General features: G+C 46.6%; 1 protein-coding gene across 1 annotated transcript; it reads left to right on the top strand.

Annotated features, from left to right (window-relative positions):
- Positions 1-5,681: 5,681 nt before the first annotated feature.
- On the top strand, positions 5,682-15,991 carry MRPS21 (mitochondrial ribosomal protein S21). Its single transcript, XM_054990027.1, has 3 exons — positions 5,682-5,783; positions 8,720-8,877; positions 15,658-15,991. Exons 2-3 carry the CDS (start codon positions 8,795-8,797, stop codon positions 15,836-15,838), a joined length of 264 nt encoding a protein of 87 aa, XP_054846002.1. The 5' UTR covers positions 5,682-5,783; positions 8,720-8,794; the 3' UTR covers positions 15,839-15,991.
- The last annotated feature ends 3,015 nt before the right edge of the window (positions 15,992-19,006 follow it).

Below are 19,006 nucleotides of genomic sequence, written 5' to 3'. Positions count from 1 at the left end.
GGTCCCTTGCTGGGAGACCTAGCGAAAGAGGGGGCCAGGATGAATTCTTAGCAGAAGGACTGTTTCACCTATCCGCAATCAAATTCAACCTACAAATGCACACACTATCACACCGAGCAACTTCCCCGGCCCCTGAACTGGTCAGAAGTCGAGAGTGGAGGGAGTAAATTGGACCATAACTCAAGTATGGTGTATGTCTCGCACACAGAACCCAGCCACATCTGCTCCTGCTGTTTCCCGGTACCAAGGGTTAACACCAGGTTACAGATTGTCCTGGGCTGTCTGCCAGACCACCACCCAGCCTGGAAATGCCCACAAAATACAATCCTCCTGAAGATGCTCAGGGTCCCTTGAGAAGCAAGGGGCCCTTCATACACACAATTTGCACACCCACACACAAACAGGGGGAACAGATTGCAGCTGCTATCCCTGCCGGGTGGCAAGAAGTCACTTCCTACCATTCCTCATGCACACAAATACAAGATTCCTTACACAAAATTCTTTCTTTCTTTCTTTTACCTTTTGCACTAGATATTATAAAATCTAGGGTGTCTGAGTTTCTTCATGGAATTCTACAATCCATTAGATGTTCAGCTCTAGAGGGGAAACTGTTTTCTTTCCAAGCTCAGCAGCGGAGTGGGGGGGTGTCTGCTGGCTGGCAAGGGATGCTTACTTTGAGGGCTGATCTGGGGAGGTTAGCATTTCTCCCGGCTTGGAAGAGCCTGTCTTCCTCATCATCCGAATTGGGTTTCTCCTTTCCACAAAAATCCTGGAAAGCATCTCTAGCTATTTGGACAGGATTCCCAAGGGTGTTTTCCTTTCTTTATTACCCACTTCTCCAAGTGGGGTACTCTGGTGTTAGTACGGTACATTTTTATTATTATTATTTTATTTTTATTTTTATTTTGCACACTGATGCAATGTCCATGGGGGGGGGTCCTTTAAGCCAGTCCTCTCCAGGGGCTTTTACAAGTCCTCAAGGATTCTTAAAGGGGCATACACAGGATTACACCGTCCTCTCCAGGGACTTATTTTTTTCGGAGCTCCTCTCCTCTTAGTCCTCAAGGACATTTAAAAGGGTTTCCAAAGGGGGTGAGGGTTTCCTTACTTTCAACTCCTATTCTCGTGTAGGCTCAGTTACAAGCCACGAGACCAGGAAAAAGGCGCTCCCAGGTTCTCTAAACCCAAGAACTCAAAAGATCCCCAGGCCTCCTGCCCAGAGACAGACTGTTAAAGCTGTCTCCAAGCCAAGACCAAAAGACCAAAGCGCGCACGGGGCGGCTGCTTGCCGCAAACAAAAGGGCTCAAGGACTGCCTCTGCGAGTCCCCAAGCAAAAAAAACGCTCAGGAGTAAACTTTCTTTACTCCCAAGCAAGAAGTGCCCGAGAGTCTTACTTAAAACTCAAGCACAGTGCTTCAGGAACCTAGCTGTAGATTCCCAAAGCAAGTTAAACAAACGAACTACGTTTCCTCCGGAGAGGAGGTTGAAGTCTAAGTGCTGGGGGGGAGCGGGGATTTGGACGGGCTGAGGAGGGAAGGGGGACGGGAGAGAGTTTTATATGTGTTGCTTATGAAAACTGGAGCCTACTTCTGTAATCCCACCCACATAGACGCGTTTAGGTGGCCCGGGAAGTGGCCAGGGAACTTCACCAGCACAGAGTTTCTTGCCCACAGTTAAAATAAGGCAATCTGTCCGTAACTGGCTGAAGGAGGAAAAGGGGACAAGCCAACCCACGCATATAGATGCTCGCTAGAGCCAAACGCATTCACACATTTAATTCCCTAAGCTAGGTTGCTCTCTTTGCACGGAGTTCCGAAAAGTTTTCCTCTACGTCAGTTTGCCGAAAACAAATGTGTCGACTCATCTGGATTCAGACAAACCGGGCTGCCCACGCATTCTCCACCATTAATCTGTTACTGGAACTGCTCTATTAATAGGATGGGGGAGTTAGCTTAGCAGTCCAGAACTAAAACAGCGCGGATCTAGCCAGCTATACCAAGGTCCATTTTCAGAAATCCCCGTGACAAAGAGGCAGACTACAGATGTTCAATCAATAAGTGTATTTTCTAATAGTGTGATGTATGCCTGAAATTACACACACATCCAAGATTACATACAAGATCTAAGAAATACAGAGTATGAAAATTAGAGACCTGAGCAGGAACCCCACGATGACAAAGGGCATACTCACAAGCAGTAGGCATGTCAGAGATATAGACGTGACATGATCCAGCGCCCGCACTGGAATCACGGAGAGACAGCAAGGAAGTGGGATGGGGCTGGCGCGCGCGCACCCTCAGGTTTGAGGGGCTAGCTTATATACTTTCAAAGCACCCAGGGGCTGGCGCCCCTGGCAGTGGTTCTCACGACTTAAATCAAAGGGTTTGAGCCCATCGGGACAGCCTTGATTGGACCATGTTTGAAGTCTGAATAATTTATAAATGACACCTTTAGGGAGAGGGGAGGGGAGGAGGAAGGGGAACCGGGGCCGTTTGCTCGTTCCCAGCGCCCATCCTGGTGCCTTCAAGTCCGGAGTGCAAAGGTTGCTTTGATGTGCGCTTGTTGATTGCCCTGGCTGACTGATGATCAATCTCCATTCAGGATAGGTGTTAAGAAATGCAAAGGAGAGTGGGATTCTCTTGCTGCGTACGTGGTCCGCTCGCTTCTTCGAAATGGCTTCCCAAAGCAGGCTGTTCCCCTCGGCTTCTTGGCTGTTGGCTAGGACTTACCAGCAGATTGTCTGGCAGTGAGGACAATCAGCCCACGGGAGGCTCCCGGCAGGAGCTGGCCAGGGAGCGCCTGGCCACCCTCGCAGAAGGTTTCCCCTGGCTGGCATCTGGCTGCTGGCAGCGTAGCTGGAGCCCAGAGTGAGGCAAGCTCTCATGGCAGGCAAGGGAGCAGCGTTTAAGACACAGTCCATGGTTGGCAACAGGGCAGCATCACACAGGAGAGTCCAGATATAAGCTTGAGCAGGGCAGTGCCACGTAAGAGTTTTGAGAGCAATTGTCCAGGAACTGTCAGTCTGTTGCAGCATCAGATATGAAACTGACACGTGTATTAGAGGAACACAGGCACTGCAGTCTTTTAGTGTAGAACTCAGACCCAGTTCGTGGCTGGCCTCTGGAGGGAGGGGCGGGGCTGCTCGGTGACAGAAGGGGCCTCAATATGGTATACTTCCATAGAGTCCACCCTCCAAAGCAGCCATTTTTTCCAGGCGAACTGATCTCTGTGGCCTGGAGATCAGTTGTGATTCTGGGAGATCTCCAGCCACCACCTGGACTCTGGCAACCCTATATGGGGATAATAACAACACTGACTTTGTTCACTGTTCTGAGTGGGGCACTCACCTGTCTAAAACAGTGGAATATGAGAACAGTTATTCTTATAGAGAGCTGCTGTTGCATAGTGACCAAGTGGTTGGGTTGCAAATCAGCACCCTGCTGGTTCAAGTCCCACTACTTCCATTAGTTCAGCAGGTGGCCTTGGATCAGCCACTCGTCTCAGCCCAGCTCCCTAGCTGTATTGAAGAATTAGCGACTTTGTTCACTACTATGAGTGTGGCACTAATCTGTCCAGAAGAGCAGTATCCAAGCACACTGTTATTTGTACTCTGGAACTCCATATCAGAGCCTAAATGTGCCAAACACACTAAGCAGAGCTTTTGAAGGGATATAATTCCTTGGGGCTGTCTGATGCCCACCACTTCTTTGCTGCCAACAGCTTCATCTCAGAAGGCCTTCAAATACTGGCCAAAGATGGATCAAGATGTGTAGTCCATGTTAGTCTGTCTGTAGCAGTAGAAAAGAGCAAGAGTCCTGTAGCACCTCTCAGGCTCATAGTTGTGGTAGGGTATGAGCTTTCATGAGTCACAGCTCATTTCTTCAGATACAGCTAGAATGTGAGGCCATCTGTCCTTATATCTTGGAGAGTGGGGTGATTACAGATGCTGAAAGGAGATTAGAGATGGCGGAACTGCAACTGATAACGAAGCTCAGGACAATGCGTCCCCCTGGACTGAACTGAGACCTAGGCTTCCTGTCTGAACCACACAAATTCGTGGCCTGTTCTGCTTCAGGCCCAATTCAGAAGAAGCAGACAGAGTCTGATGAGGAAACTGAGTTACTTTATTCGAATAGAGGGAAGACCATGGATACAAGGGCAATAAAAGCTGCCTCGTAAAACCAAAGATTCTTCAGAGGTCTGAGAAACATTACATCAACTTTTATCACCCTGGGTTCATTATGAATTCAATAAGTTATTGGTGAGTTAGTTACGTGTACATATGACTTAGCATTATTCTAGTGGTTTAGCATAATTAGGGCTTGTCCCCTTACTCAGTCAACACTTGTAAAAGTTGTTTATCATTTCAAAGAACAAACACTCTTTCTTTGGCAACTCTGATATCAGTTCAAGTATCCATTGGGCAGATGTGTGTCATTTTCATGACTAGCCCGGATCTGTTCCCATCCTTGATGTAACTAGCAGGACAACTACCCATTGTTAATTTATTCCATTACATGATATAGGTGCTGGGCAAAGGACATTTCCCAGCATTCCTGAAACAAAGGCTTTAATACAAGTGCCCCAATCTATGGCAGGATGATGGCCATCTATCTCTTGCAATGCTGCCAATGAGGGAACTGAGATTCTACAGGCCTGGATCTTAATTGTTTTGTTCTCTCAGATTCTAGAAATGCAGTTTCATTTTCTACTGTCAGCACTTTTGTTAGCTTGCAAGGACAAGAGAAAGATGGGTAAGGGACTTCTCTTAGTGTGGCTGTGTAAAGACAAAAATCATAAAACATGATTACATCTACATTCATATAGTCATCTTTCTGATACATGTTTGTGCTATATCTAGAGCTGCATAAAATATCACTCAGGGCCTCTGAGGGCCTCTGCTTACTACTCAGAATTTAGGGGAGGTCAGGGCTGTGTCCCACATGTCTCGTTACTCCACACCCGCCACCTCTCTGCATACCCCACCCTATTCAATCATGCCTGTCATTGTCATTCACGGGCTATTTTTGTTCTGCTTCTGTAATAGGGTTGCCAGCCTCCAGGTAGTGGCTGGAGATCTCCCAATTTACAACTGGTCTCCAGGCCACAGAGATCAGTTCACCTGGAGAAAATGGCTACTTTGGGGGGTGGACTGTATGGAATTATGCCATGCCAAGGTCCTTTCCCTCCCCAAACCCCACTTTCTCCAGGTTTCACCCCCCAGATCTCCAGGAATTTCCCAATTTGGAGCTGGCAACCCTATTCTGTAATCACTCCTCTCTCCAGATGGACTCGGATGCCCAACCACAAATGTTGTTCGTCTTATAGGTGCTACTGGAGTCTTGCTCTTTTCTAATGGCCAAAGATGGAAGAAGAGACATAACCATTGTAAGCGAGTATTCTCGGTTCTTCCTCCGTGGGCAAGATTTCCAGTGCGATCCTAAGCAACGGTAAGCCAGTCTCTAAGCCCACTGATTTCAATTGGCTTAAACGGGGATAACTCTGCTTAGGATCGCACTGTTGGTTGATTTGCAGACTGCAATTCCCGTATCACGACAACGCCAGAGGGGGAAGCCCTGGCTGAGAAATACGGATTGCCAGTCAGGAAGCGTCGGCAAAACACGGACGGCTCGGAAGGCTTCCGACCACAGAACAGGCCCGAGCCGGCCCTGGCAGTTGCCATGGTGACCAGGCCCAGGCCGCAAGCCTGACGCTTGGAGGGGGAAAGGCGGGAAAGGGCTTCCGCTTCCGGGGCGTCTCGGTCTCGGCTCAGGCGAAAGAGGTGAGTGTTTTCTTGGGGCCTTCTAGGCCGCGAGCGTCCGCGGCCTCGATTAGTAGCCGCTGCCGGGGTGGAGGCGGGCGAGAGCGGTGGTAGCCCTGCGGCTGCAGTGAGAGAGCGATCTTTTGTGTCTCCCCACCTGAAAAGCGGGGAAGGGGTAGAAAGTAGTTCCCCCCTGCCAGGTGGTCCTGGGGCTCCCCATTCCCCCCATTGTCGAGCACCTCACAATATTTGAAGTTGCCAACCTCCAGATGGGGCCTGGAGAGCTCCCTAAATTACAACTAATCTCCACACTAGAGAGCTCCGATCCCCTGGAGAAAAGGGCTGTTTGGGAGGGTGGACTCGTATAGGGTTGCCAGCCTCCAGGTAGTGGCTGGAGATCTCCCGGAATTACAACTGATCTCCAGGTCACATAGATCAGTTCTCCTGGGGAAAATGGCTGCTTTGGGGGGGTGGACTCTATGGAATTATGCCATGTCAAGGTCCTTTCCCTCCCCAAACCCCACTTTCTCCGTTTCTCCAGATTTCCAGGAATTTCCCAATTTGGAGCTGGCAACCCTAGGCTCGTATCACATCACGTCCCTAATGGGTTCGCTCCCCTCCCCAAACCTTACCCTCCCCAGGCTCTGCCCCAAATCCCTAGGGATTTTCTAATCCAGATATGGCAACACTAGCAGTATTGGCCTCTTTAAAAGGGGGGCGGGATGACCTTGAGTTGTGCCAACAATGAGGGGAAGAAGTTAGGCTCCCCCCCCCCCCCCGCCTCATTGGCACTCCTGGCTAGTTGAGGGTGCAATAGGGCAGGACGTTCATTTGACACTTTTAAGTGGGCAAAATGCTTTGCAGTTCATTTTATTTACGTTATTTATAATCCACCTTTCTTACTGAAGCTTGAGTCAGTACAGTCAGTTTTGAGGATATTTCAATAAATAATATAATAGGGCAGGGGTGGGCAGTTGTTTTGGCTCGGGGGCCACTTTGTGGGAGCGGAGGTTAGCGGAGGGCCGCACCTTTTAAAATGATTGCATTCATTAGTTAACTTTGCATTTCAGAAAAGGTATAAATTGTATCATAAAAATCAATAAATATAAATTAAATAAAATAGTGGAAGTTTTATTCAATTTATTTATTGTGCTAATTTCATATTGCGCACGGGAAGGAAATCTCGGTTCAAGATGGATTTTTCTGACTGTCTTGGTGGGCCACAAAAAACTCTGTAGCGGGCCACATGTGGCCCGCGGGCCGCAATTTGCCCACCCCTGTAATAGGGTATATAAGATGCACATTTGCAAAGATTTAAAAACCAGCAGAAGTCCAATTCACAGGGTTGAAAAAATGCTGGAACAGCAATTCTAAGACTGACATATTAAACAACATAGATATACCCAGTAGGATCATATTTAAAGCTACAGATAAGGATCATAAACTTTACTACTATGTACTGTCTCTTTGAGACCACTACCTTACAGTACAGTTCTCCTAATAATTCAGTTTTGCATCATTTGCGGCCCTCAGCCCTGTAAGATAAGGCTGAGAAAGCTGCAGCACCCACCCACCCCAAAGCTTTCTTAATCACAGTTTACACCTTGAGAAGAATTGGGGCTCTCAGTTTTAACTCTCCCTCCCCCCACCCCCAGAGAAGTTGGGGAGATTCTTCAGAATTACATAGTCTGTGGAAACTGTATAGGTTGTAGAAAATGTGGCGAGAACCTCAGTAAATTCTCCCTGTTTAATAAGGATCAATATTTGTTTCCTTGTTTGGACATTTGTCAGATTTCTGTCACAATCCTATCTATTTAAGCATAGCATGAATGGGGTTCTTTCAGTGTTCAGAAAGTTTAATTTTCAAAGGAATCGTTACAGCAGCCTTGTAAGGTTGGTCAGTCGGTATTACTCATCCAGGCTGTGACCACATGCCCAGCAAGGAGCTGAAATTGAGTGGAAGGGGCTTCCATTTTGCACTAGTAGGCTTGAAGTGGAAGCTGTTCCTTGGTTGCTTTATTTTGTTTCTTTGTATTTATTTATGTCATTTATGGTCTGCCTTTCTCACTGAGACTCAACGCGGATTACACAGTGTGAGATTAGTACAGTCTGTTTCAAGGACATTTCCATAAATTATGCCATAGGGTAAATAAATAAACACAATTTTACAATCTTATAAAAACAGACCAGGCATGGGAGGGAAAAGGACACTTCTATGACATTTCATAAATACGCTACACAGGAAGAATTAAATATGCCCTGGCTCACAGGATCTGACCTGGACAGGTATTACATCTTGTTCTCAAACAAAATCTGAGCGTAGACGGTCCTTGTAGGAAGGCCTTTTTCTTTCTGGTAAGGTCTGATGACTTCCAATTCAGCGTGGATGAAATGCAGTTTCTAGATCTTTATTGTTATTACAGCCACAAACAATTACGATAATTTAAAAACTCTGCTTCCAAAAAGGAGCTTTGGACTAAAGCAAAATAATACACCCTCAGATGAGGAGAATTTGCCACAGTGCTTGGTTTTAGCATTAACTGCTCTATAGTGAGGTGACCTGGGAGAAGTGAAGATTAAGAAAATGGGGGCAGCTACCCCTCAAAATGATCTTTGGACCACGCTGAATCATATACACCCAGACTGAGGACTGTGACCTGCAAGGTGTCATTTACGAGTTCTCTGTCCCAGTTCCAGCACCAAGTGCTCTTTGGGTTGGCCCCAGGAAGACTATATTATAAAACTATAATAAAAACCTGGGAGAGCTGCGTTACTTCTGTCTTCTCCCTCCCAGATCTCACTTACCTAGACACAGGGGACTGTATCCTAGAAGGTAACGGGGTTGTGGTTGGATTTGCAAATAAGGCACTGGGAGCCAACTTCAGCCTTGCCCAGCTTGCGAAGGATTTGTCACTTAAGCTTGACTCTGAGGATTCTCCTTGCTCTTTGAAAACCAGGTCTGCAGCGAAGGGACTCTGCCTGGCCCCTACCAGCAACCTCAGCTCCTTGGTGTGGAAACAAGCACTGCCAACATGGCGAATCACATGAAATTCATTGCTCGGACGGTGATGGTGCCTGATGGGAACGTGGAGGCTGCCTATAGAGTGCTCAACAGGTAAAGGTTTCCTTTGGCCCTGCTGTGCCCCATTCACCTTTTGATAAGCAGCTATGCAGATGCGGCTGCTTTGCAGACTGTGACTGGATCTCCAGAAAGGAGGCAGAGTTGGTTGAGGAGCTCTTCAGAGGAGCTCCTGTTCAGACACCATGTTGGATCCACACTTGATCTCCAGAGAGGTGATGTGTTCTGACCTGACCGTAAGGGCAAAGAAAGGGGGCAACCTTGGCTTTTTCACCCCACTAGATGAGTAACGTTGCATCATTCTCTAATTCTGTGATCCTAGTCCTGCTGCAATGTTGATAGGTTGTCTTATGCTGTCTGATTGCATTTTTATTTAATCTTTTGTAATCTGCCCTGAGCCTCAGCGGGAAAGAAATACCATAAATAAAGCAAAATAATTTTTGTTCATAATGCTCTGCGTTTCAGGGGGACTGGTTTAGACTGTGCAGTTGTGGTGCTCCCTACTAGCTGAATATGAGAGAAGGACTGTGTTCTCCTTGCCTTGGTTCCCACTAAGACTTCTGGTTTTTTCCCACTGTCTCATGTTTTCTAGTATACAAAGTGGTTGCAATTTGTGTGTGTGTGGACCCACTTCTGTTACAGGAGTATGCATACTTTGGAGTTGCCCAGAATTCTATGACCAACAGAATTCAAATTGCACAAATCTCCTTAGGTTCTGAGTGCAGAAGATTCTTTAGCAGGGCCTCCTAAAACACAAGCCGAGGCATGTTGTGTGAAGGGAATCCCAATGAAATTTATTTTAAATGTTTTGGTGTTTCCTTAATAGCAAAACGCTCACTTTGGCTTTCTTCTGATGAAGAGTTTTGGGTAACACTGTAGCATCTATTTCTTTCCCGCAACTCCTGTGCCTTGTGTGAAGGCCAGTCTCTTAAAAGTGTGCTGGCCCCAATTCACGCAGGGCAGGATCACGTGGATCTATCCACTTACAGCCGCGCCTTTCTTGGTCCCAAGGAGCAGGGCTTTTTTTTCAGCCGGAACGCGGGGGAACGGAGTTCCGGCACCTCTTGAAAATGGTCACATGGCCGGTGGCCCCGCCCCCTGATCTCCAGACAGAGGGGAGTTTAGATTGCCTTCCATGCCACTGGAGCGGTGCAGAGGGCAATCTAAACTGTCTGATCAGGGGGCGGAGCCACCAGTGATGTGAGCATTTTCGCCAAGGGTGATTTAAAGTTTAAAAAAAAACCCCTTTTGTTCAAGCTGACCCAAAATGACATCATATGGTCCTGGGAGTGTGCGCGCACTTTGCACGTGCGCATGTGGTACCGGGGCAGCACCTCCTGCCAGGAGTTGCCCCCTCTGCTGGCAACCCACTGAGTTCCACCACCTCTTTTCCCAGAAAAAAAGCCCTGCCAAGGAGTGTCGTCGCTCCCCGCCCAGCTTACTGGGGGAAGTGCTGGTGTGGGGAGGAGTGCCACCATTAGAAGAATGGATCTGTGGAATCCAGCTAGGGTTGCCAACCTCCAGGTTGGGCCTGGAGCTCTCCTGATGTTACAGCTGATCTTCAGACTGTAGAGATCAGTTCCCTTGGAGAAAATACTTTAGGGTGGGTCGCTGTGTTGGTCTGCAGTAGAACAGCAGGCACGTCCCGTGGCACCTTAAGAGACCAGCAAGATGTTCAGGGGGTAAGCGTTCAAGCGTCAGAGCTCCCTTCTTCAGACACGAGGCTCTCAAAAGCTTACACCCCGAACATCTTGTTGGTCTCTAAGGTGTCACTGGATTCAAATCCTGCTGTTTTACCGCAGACCAACACAGCGACCCGCCTAAAACTGCCTTCCTTAGTGTTCTCAGAAAGTTTTCCCTGTCACCAAAGGTTCTCGCCTCAGCCCCCTCAGTTTGACTTGTAGTATAAGAAGGCTTAGTTATATTCGGCAGAATGACAGAACGGTCAGCGCGTGGCGGTGCCTGGGAGGTAAAAGAGGATCTTTTATTCTAGATAAAACGGAAGTTTTACTTGAAGAGGAATCGTTTTTATTTTTAAGTACAGGGGTTTCAAAGTAGTTCATAAGCATGGGGATTTCAAAACAGATACAGATCTTCAGATGTTTCTGAACAGTCACGACACCTAATTTCCCCACAGTTGTCACTTCGCTAAAAATATCCACAAAGGCAGAACGCTCACACTTCCCTCAGATTGCAGCACTTCGCTCCTCCTTCCTCTTTTCCCAGAACAGCTCTGTCAGCACCCAGACAACACGCTGAACTCTTTCCCGCAGAACCCCTCTCTAAATCTTGCCGTTCGCTCTGCCCGTTCGGGTACAGTGACCCTCCAGTGACCACTCGCCCATCCAGCCCCCCTTTCTCCTCTTAGAGGCCTGCATTTTTAACCACCGCAAAGGTACATTCAGAACCCCCCTTAATTAGCCGAAATAAAACAAGCTGTTAAAACATGGCAAAACATTGCAGTAGGGCAGGAGCAAAGAGAGGGAGGCAGGAACACGAGGGCTTGAAAGAGCTTGGCCTGGGATCATTCCTCTATGCCGACATCAAGATTTTGAATTCTCTGGAGGCACTATTCAGTATTTAAGGGCCTGCTCGTGGTGGTGCTCTGAAGGGCTTCCAAATGTTCAGGCATCGACAAATGGAGAAAGCAGGAGTTTTCCCAGCCAGCCTGGAAGACGATGTGGCAGGCCAGCAAACCCTTTTTTGCTTCCTGGCTGGTCAGCACAAGCTCTCTGTCTCCCTTGCTCTGTGGTGCACAGGATATAATTGCCTTGTGACCCATTCAGTGCACACGGAATAATTGGACACGGACATGGGGCAGCTGTCCTTAATGGAGCAAATTGTTCCCTTTGCTCAACAGCCGCTGGCTGTCGGGATCTTGAATCCCAGCCTCTGTGTTGCTCTCCTTGTTGCTGTGGCCGGCACTTTCGCGGCTGGGACTAAAAATAGCTTAAACCGCAGTGCCTCTGTTCTCCCCCCCCCTCCACCCCGCCCCTGCATTCCCAGCACGTTATCTTCAACTGCCTGTCAGCAGTGAGCCAAACATGTGTTTCCCTCCCAGCCCTTGCCCTCGGGATGCAGCAGGCGCACATGAGATTATGTAACTCCGCTCTGAGAAAGGGTTCGCCCTTGGATTGGCTGTGCAGCTGGGTGGAGGCTACGCCAGGGCGCCCTCTCATTGGGCACAAAGGGCTGGGGGTGGGGCTCGGAGTCCATTCAAGACTATTTTTCATCTGCTTGTTCCAGGCTGACACACAGGGCAGTTTGCTGGGCCATGTGAATGCTGAAGTCCCACACGTTTGGAACTGGCTGCGGCTCTCTCAGAGACACACACAGGAGGCTGCTGGGCTGGGCGCTTTGTAGAGCAAGACTGAACAACCTCTTGCCTCATCTTCTAGGAAGCAGCAGTTCAGTGTGTGTGTGTGTGTGTGTGTGTGTGTGTGTGTGTGTGTGTGTGTGTGTGTGTGAGAGAGAGAGAGAGAGAGAGAGAGAGAGAGAGAGAGAGCACGTATGCAGATCTGTCAAGAGTGACCTTGGAAAGAGTTCTTAGAAAAGGGCCAAACTGCACCTTGTGTTGGAGACTCCGGACTGGATCCCCTAGTGCCTTTTCGACACCCAAAAGGAGGCGGGGAGGCATTTGAGTTCTGACTGTAGTGGGGACGGGGGCTATGTTTTGAGCTCCCCCTCCTCCCATAGTTAGACCGATTAGGTTAAGTGCAGCCTGGAAAGGGGGTGGTTTCAGAGAGCTAGCCATCCCATCCCATCCCCTGCCAAGCACTATGGATGAGGTCCAGTTTTTAGGATAATCAGAAACCACATCTGGAGGTCCCATCCCAGATTTTCAACCTTGCGTTGCAATTTGACCATAATTGTGCCGTTTGATATGCTTTTGGAATGTTCCAGGTACTTGCTTATGCTATCTCAGTAATCCCTACAGCTGAACTGATGGAGAAGCAGGACCCCCATGGCAAACCACCTCTGTTAGTCTTTTGCCTTGACAACCCCAGCTGGGGTTGCCGTAACACCTCTGAGCAATAAGAGGGGAGAGGCTTTTTTGGGGGGTTCTGTTTTATTTTACTTCATTTATAACCTGCCTTTCTCTCCGAAGGGTCTCAAAGTGACTTCTGTCTTTCTCCTCTCCTCCATTTCATCACCACAAGAACCCTGTGAGGTAGGCCAGGCTGAGTGTATGTGACTGGCCCATGGTCACTGTTGTGGAAATTGTTGCTCTGCAACCAGGGATCAGTCCCCTAGTTGCTGTTGGTTCGCTGCTTGGGTTTGCCTCTTACCATAGGCATGTAAAGAGTGCAACCTCACCTGATCTTTCCCTAGTACTAAACTGATGTCTCTGCTGAGAATAATGTGTCAGCAGTGAGAAGGTCTTATGCAAGACTGGAAGTTCTTTATTTGTAAAGACATAATAATAATAATTAAAAAAAGAACAGTTGGGCAAGGCACCAGACTTGGGCCCAGCCTACTGACTACTAAAGCACTATAAAGATAGATACAGAATACAAGTTAGCATGCACAATACAACAACATTATAAGATAACTACAGAAAAGAAAACTTACCCTCCCCCCATTCCAGAGCTCTGGGACCCCCCCATTGCACAGCCGCAAAGGCTAGCGCTAGCCTTTGCGTGTTGGCAAGCGAAGGGTCCTGAGTATCTGGTTCGTCCCTCTTTTATAGGGAGGTATCAAAGGCTCGTTAACATCCTAATCAATTACATTGTCTTTGTTCTTGAAAGACAGTTCCGTTGAGGGTCTTTCGTGTAAACACAAGTCCACACATCCTTTACCTCTGTGATAGACTGCATCTTTGATATGCATTTGTAATTTGCAAAGGAATGTTCACACTACACTAGTCATAGGATATCCTGTTCTCCCCAGAGATAAGCTGTTTGCTGTTTACCTTTGCTCTTTTGGTGATTTATATGAAAAAGGCCAGAGGACTCAAAAAGGTCCCAAACAATTAACTTTTATGGCCTCATCTATTCCCTGTCACAGAGGGTGAGATCTTCCTAGAAAAGGCAACTTTATTCTGCAGGGACAGAGCTTTTGGAAGATTTCTTTTTCCCAAACTGTAGCTGGTTCTTTATTTCTAACATGGGCCAAAAAGGCCTGGTTCCGACCCACTAACAAAATTCTGACAACAGTCACCCAGCAAGCATCCGTGGCAGAGTGGAGATTTGAACCTGGGTCTCCCAGATCCCGGTCTGTCGCTCTAGTCACTAAACCACACTGCCTCGCTTTAGGCTTTGTTTGTGGGTTTCCCAGATGCATTTTTCACCACAGGGACGCCGCAACAAGGATGCCACACAGATCTGGCCCTGCGGGGCTTTTCTAATAGGGTTAGGATGTCAGCCAGGATGGGATTTTAAAAATAAATATGTTATTTCCAAAAAAAAGGAAGAAAAAACAATGTCCCAAATTACAAACATAGAAAATAAGGTCATAGATCCAGAGGAGTTAGCTGTCTTAGTTGGTAGTTGCAAAATAGTAAAGAGTCCAGTAGCACCTTTAAGACTAACCAGTTTTATTGTAGCATAAGCTTGTGAGAGCCACAGCTCTCAGATGAATCTGATGAAGAGAGCTGCGGCTCTCGAAAGCTTATGCTACAATAAAGCTGGTTAGTCTTAAAGGTGCTACTGGACTCTTTACTATTATAGAAAACAAGATTATCCAAAAAAAAAACCCCACGTAACAAAAACAAAAATAGACAATGTTGAATCAAATTATTGACTGAGAGCTTAATAGTCAACACATTTTTCAAATTATCTTATAAAATATAACTAAGAGAGGAAATTGTTAATGGTATGTTTTAAAAAGTATTTCTTCGTACACTTTATATCTAATTCCTTTTCCATAAATTGAGGAAGGGCCTAGATAGATGTTGAATACCTTTCTGATTTATACATGAAATAAAACCATGCCAGGTTTCATAGAAATCTGACTTTTTAGCTTGCTTTTAACTACTCAAAGTTGATGTGTCAGTTTTTCTGCCATAGCTCAGAATACCAATAAAGTAATGTTAAAAATTCTGCAGAGTTCCAGCACTTTGCTATTACCCATCCCTGTTCCTTGGAATGAAAACCAGGATGGGCTTTCATGCCAAGGAAATGCTCTTCTGGGGAGCATTTAGAGATGCAAGGCTGACATTGTCACAGCTAGGGGTGTGCAAGGCCTGCCTGTTTCGGTAAACCTGATTCGGTTTTAACTGAATCAGGAAACCGTTACGGTATTCGTGTTTCGGCTTGATTCGGCCATTGTTGTCTTCTGGGGAGCATTTAGAGATGCAAGCCTGACGTTGTCACAACCAGGGCTGAAATGAATCGTCCAACGGGATGAAGAAGAAATGTCATTGACTTCATTTACAGTCCACCTTCCTCACAGAGATTCAAGGCAAATTAATTAAAAACAGTGCAGTAAGAACAGTAAAATCAGAGAACACCACTCTAAACAATATATAACGCAGACAATAAAGCCACATTACAAGATTGGAGAACTGCACAATTAAACTTTATATTGCATATGATGAACAGAGCAATGAATCTGGGTTACACAGAGGACAAATAAATTCCAGCATAACTTGTGCAACTTCCTTAAATTCCATAGATATTAACTATAACCATATTTACTTTATACAAACACCTTTCTGAACAGTGGAGTTAAATGGATTTTTCTCAGCAGGGATGGCAATTTCTTCATTTGACTTTTTTTGTGCTCAACTTGGACGGGCATTGCACAGCACTGGCAAGTAAACTTTGCACACTGCTCTCCTTCTTGCCTTTGAAGTATGTTTTTTGTTTTCTGCAGAATCTTAGCTATGGATGGGATCATTGCTGAAACCCAGCGACGCCGGTATTATGAGAAGCCGTGCCGTAGGAGGCAGCGGGAAACCTATGAAATCTGCCGTAGGGTTTATAACACGGAAATGGCCCGGAAGATCAACTTCCTCATGCGGAAGAATCGCCCAGACCCTTGGCTCGGTTGCTAAGCTGGAAGGTGTCTTGTGCGAAACCAAAATATCTTTTGATGGTTTGGGGAACACAGCTGAGGATTTCAAGCCCTGCCTGCTTCCAGACTTCTTGTTTGGATTAGGACAGTTGCAGACACAAATAAAACATTAACCTTGTTCTATCAAAAACAATGTTTTATTCTTATATACCTGTATGTTCCAGACTTATGTGGGAATCCTCTTTGATGTACTTAAGTATGTATGTTGTAAATAAGTCTGAATGCTTCTTAAACCATAGGTGTGGGAGAGAGGGGGAGTAATCCTTGCATTTAGAAAAGTAGCTTCTTGGTGCAAGTTATTTTTTGCCCCAAGCTTGTACAGTCCAGGAGATCCTTGTTCAGGGATTGCCAGTCTTCAACCTGGCTGTAGTGGTTTGGTGTAGTGGTTAAGAGTGGCAGGACTAATCTGGAGAACCGGGTTTGATTCCTCACTCTTCCACTTGAAGCCAGCTGAGTGACCTTGGGTCAGTCACAGCTTCTAGCTCTCTCAGCCCCACACACCTCACAGGGTGATTGTTGTGGGGATAATGACATACTTTGTAAACTGCTCTGAGTGGGTGTTAAGTCATCCTGAAGGGTGGTATATAAATCGGTTGTTGTTGTTGTTCTCCTCCTAGGATCTCTACTTTTGCTTCCAGACTGCTTAAGTGTAAGTGGGGTGTGTGATGGGGCTGTGACAGTGCTACACGTGATCCTTTGCTGCTTCTAAGGGTGAGAGGTGAATCCCTGCAGGGCAAGGGTTGTTCCAGTCAGGGTAGGACATCCCTTGGGCACTGCCTCCTGTCCAGCCTCCAACTGGCTTTGCTCCAGCACCCTATTTCTCTGCTTCCTGCTTCCCCAGCCCAGTGCTTGCCTGGGAGACAAACAGATCTCTTGTGGCTGCTTTGTGTGCACCCAGCCTGTCTACTATGTGTAGGCAGTGTCACTGTAGCTGTTGCAGTTGGTTTGCTTTGCCTCACCTAGGGAAGAGCGCAGGTCCTTGTCACAGTGCTACTCACAAGAGAGAGCCTTAGCTTCAAGAATGGATGGGAAGCTCTAGGAAAAGGAGAGGTATAGGTGCTGGATAAAAAATGAAGGTGGAGCAGAAGTATCATCAGAGCCACCTCTGTGTGCTCTTGTACCCCCTCCTCTTTTCAGTGTTTGCTTTGGTGTTGAATCTATGTCATTATCAGCTCAGAATGTGTGTGTGGCTATTTTGGATTAATCTACCAGAAAAGGTTGTGGCCTAAGGGAGATCAATTTGCTGCTCTGTGAGTTCAGTTGAATTTAGGATTTTTGTTCCGTCGTGCATCACCTTACAATTACTAACACTGACTTTAGTTTGTCATGTTCACTGTTTAGAGAGAGATTCTCTTGGAGCTCTTCACAGCCAACCTTGGTTTTCACCATGATAAATTGTTTGGTATCATCTGCAGACTTGGCCGCTACAGGGCTCACCCCCCCCCCTTCCAGATCATTTATCATCAAATTAAATAGCACCAGCCTCAATAGCAATCTTGTGGGATCCTTTCCTCCACTTTAAGAACTATCCGTTTATTCCTACTCTCTACTTCCTGACATTTAACCAATTTTAATCCCTAAGAGGACCCATCCTCTTATCCCCCAATTGATGAGTTTAGTAAGGAATCTTTGGTGAGATCAAAAGCCTCGGGAAGTCCCAAGAATATATTATCTTAACCCTGTTCATTAACCTTACTCTTATTAGCCCTCCTGTGTTTGTGTGTCTATATGTTTAATTGTTTGAAATATTTAAATATCTGTATTTTTAAATGCTGTTTTAATGTTTGTCATGTTTTAATGTGGGGTAAAAATGTTTAAACAAACCAACAAACAAATGGGTTGTTGAGGCAGGACTTCCCTTTGTAGACGCTGTGAGTTGAGTTTCCCTTAGCAGACATAAATAATTCTATTTTTAATAACAGTTTCTGCTAATTTACCCGGAGACTGTGACACTGAGAGATCTCTGTCTTTTGGTGCTACACCTCTGAAGATGCCAGCCACAGCTGCTGGTGAAACGTCAGGAACTACAATGCCAAGACCACGGCAATACAGCCCGGAAAACCCACAACAACCAAATTACGTACGCTTGTTATTAGATCAGTAGTTTCATGTCCTTATGTCATCTGGACTTGGAGATATATTAGTTTTTCATATTCTTGGAGGTTTGACAGCAGCATGCGTGTACCTGTTCATTTTTATTCTACTTTTATCCTGCTGTCCCTTCAAGGAGGGTAGGTGGTGTCCGCCTGCACACTTTATTGTATTGTATTAAAATTCTCTTACAGCAACAAAAGGAAATTGAGTTTGAAAGGAACTGGATTTAAACTGCCCTTAACCTGTCCAGTAATGTCTTTGGAGCCACAATTCTATATTTTCTTAAAATGTCTGTTCAGTCAGCTTGCCTGTGGATTGTTATTCCTTTTTTTGATTGAGTTTTTATCCCACTGTTCATCTGATGAATCCAGAGCAATACACCTGGGTCCTGCCTCCATTTAATCTTCACAACCACCCTGTGAAGTAGGTTGGGGAAAACAGCCATCACTCCCTTCAATCCTAGCCAGTACATTACACTGGCTTCCTATCACACTCTCTTATGGGTCCAATGGTGTCAATAAACGTGCACCCCACTCCCATTGGGGGGAGGATCCTGCATCCAGCCGTACACAGACTTTGGAACAGCCTGCCTGAGGGGGTCAGGAGAGCCCCCCCCCCTCACCTGGCTTTCTGCAACAATGCAAAACCGAATTATTCAAAAAAGTTTTTTACTCAGATAGGAGGGCTGTATTGTAGGGAGGGGGTCTCAGATGATCCACTAATGAGTGAGCAACCACAGACCTCGCCACTACGTTGTATTGGACTCCAGCTAACGCTATGGCTTTGTGAACTTTTATTTATTCGCCCTATGGCTTTGTTTATGGAAATGTTCTTGATATTGACTGGACTAATCTCACACTGTGTAATCCGCCTGGCGTCTCGGTGAAAGGCGGACTATAAATCACAAACAAAAATTAAAAAAATAAAATTTCAACCCTCCCCCCCCCCAAAAAAAAACACCTGATCACCCCTTTACGGGGCAGCGGCGCTTCTGGCGCCCCCTTTACAACCCGCCCTGCAGGGCAGGCCGGCCTCATCACCGCCACCAGAGACA

Source organism: Eublepharis macularius, chromosome 1 (assembly GCF_028583425.1).
Source record: "Eublepharis macularius isolate TG4126 chromosome 1, MPM_Emac_v1.0, whole genome shotgun sequence".
Classification (NCBI taxonomy): domain Eukaryota; kingdom Metazoa; phylum Chordata; class Lepidosauria; order Squamata; family Eublepharidae; genus Eublepharis; species Eublepharis macularius.
Note: the sequence above shows the minus strand (reverse complement) of the source record. Positions and strands in the feature narration are given on the sequence as shown.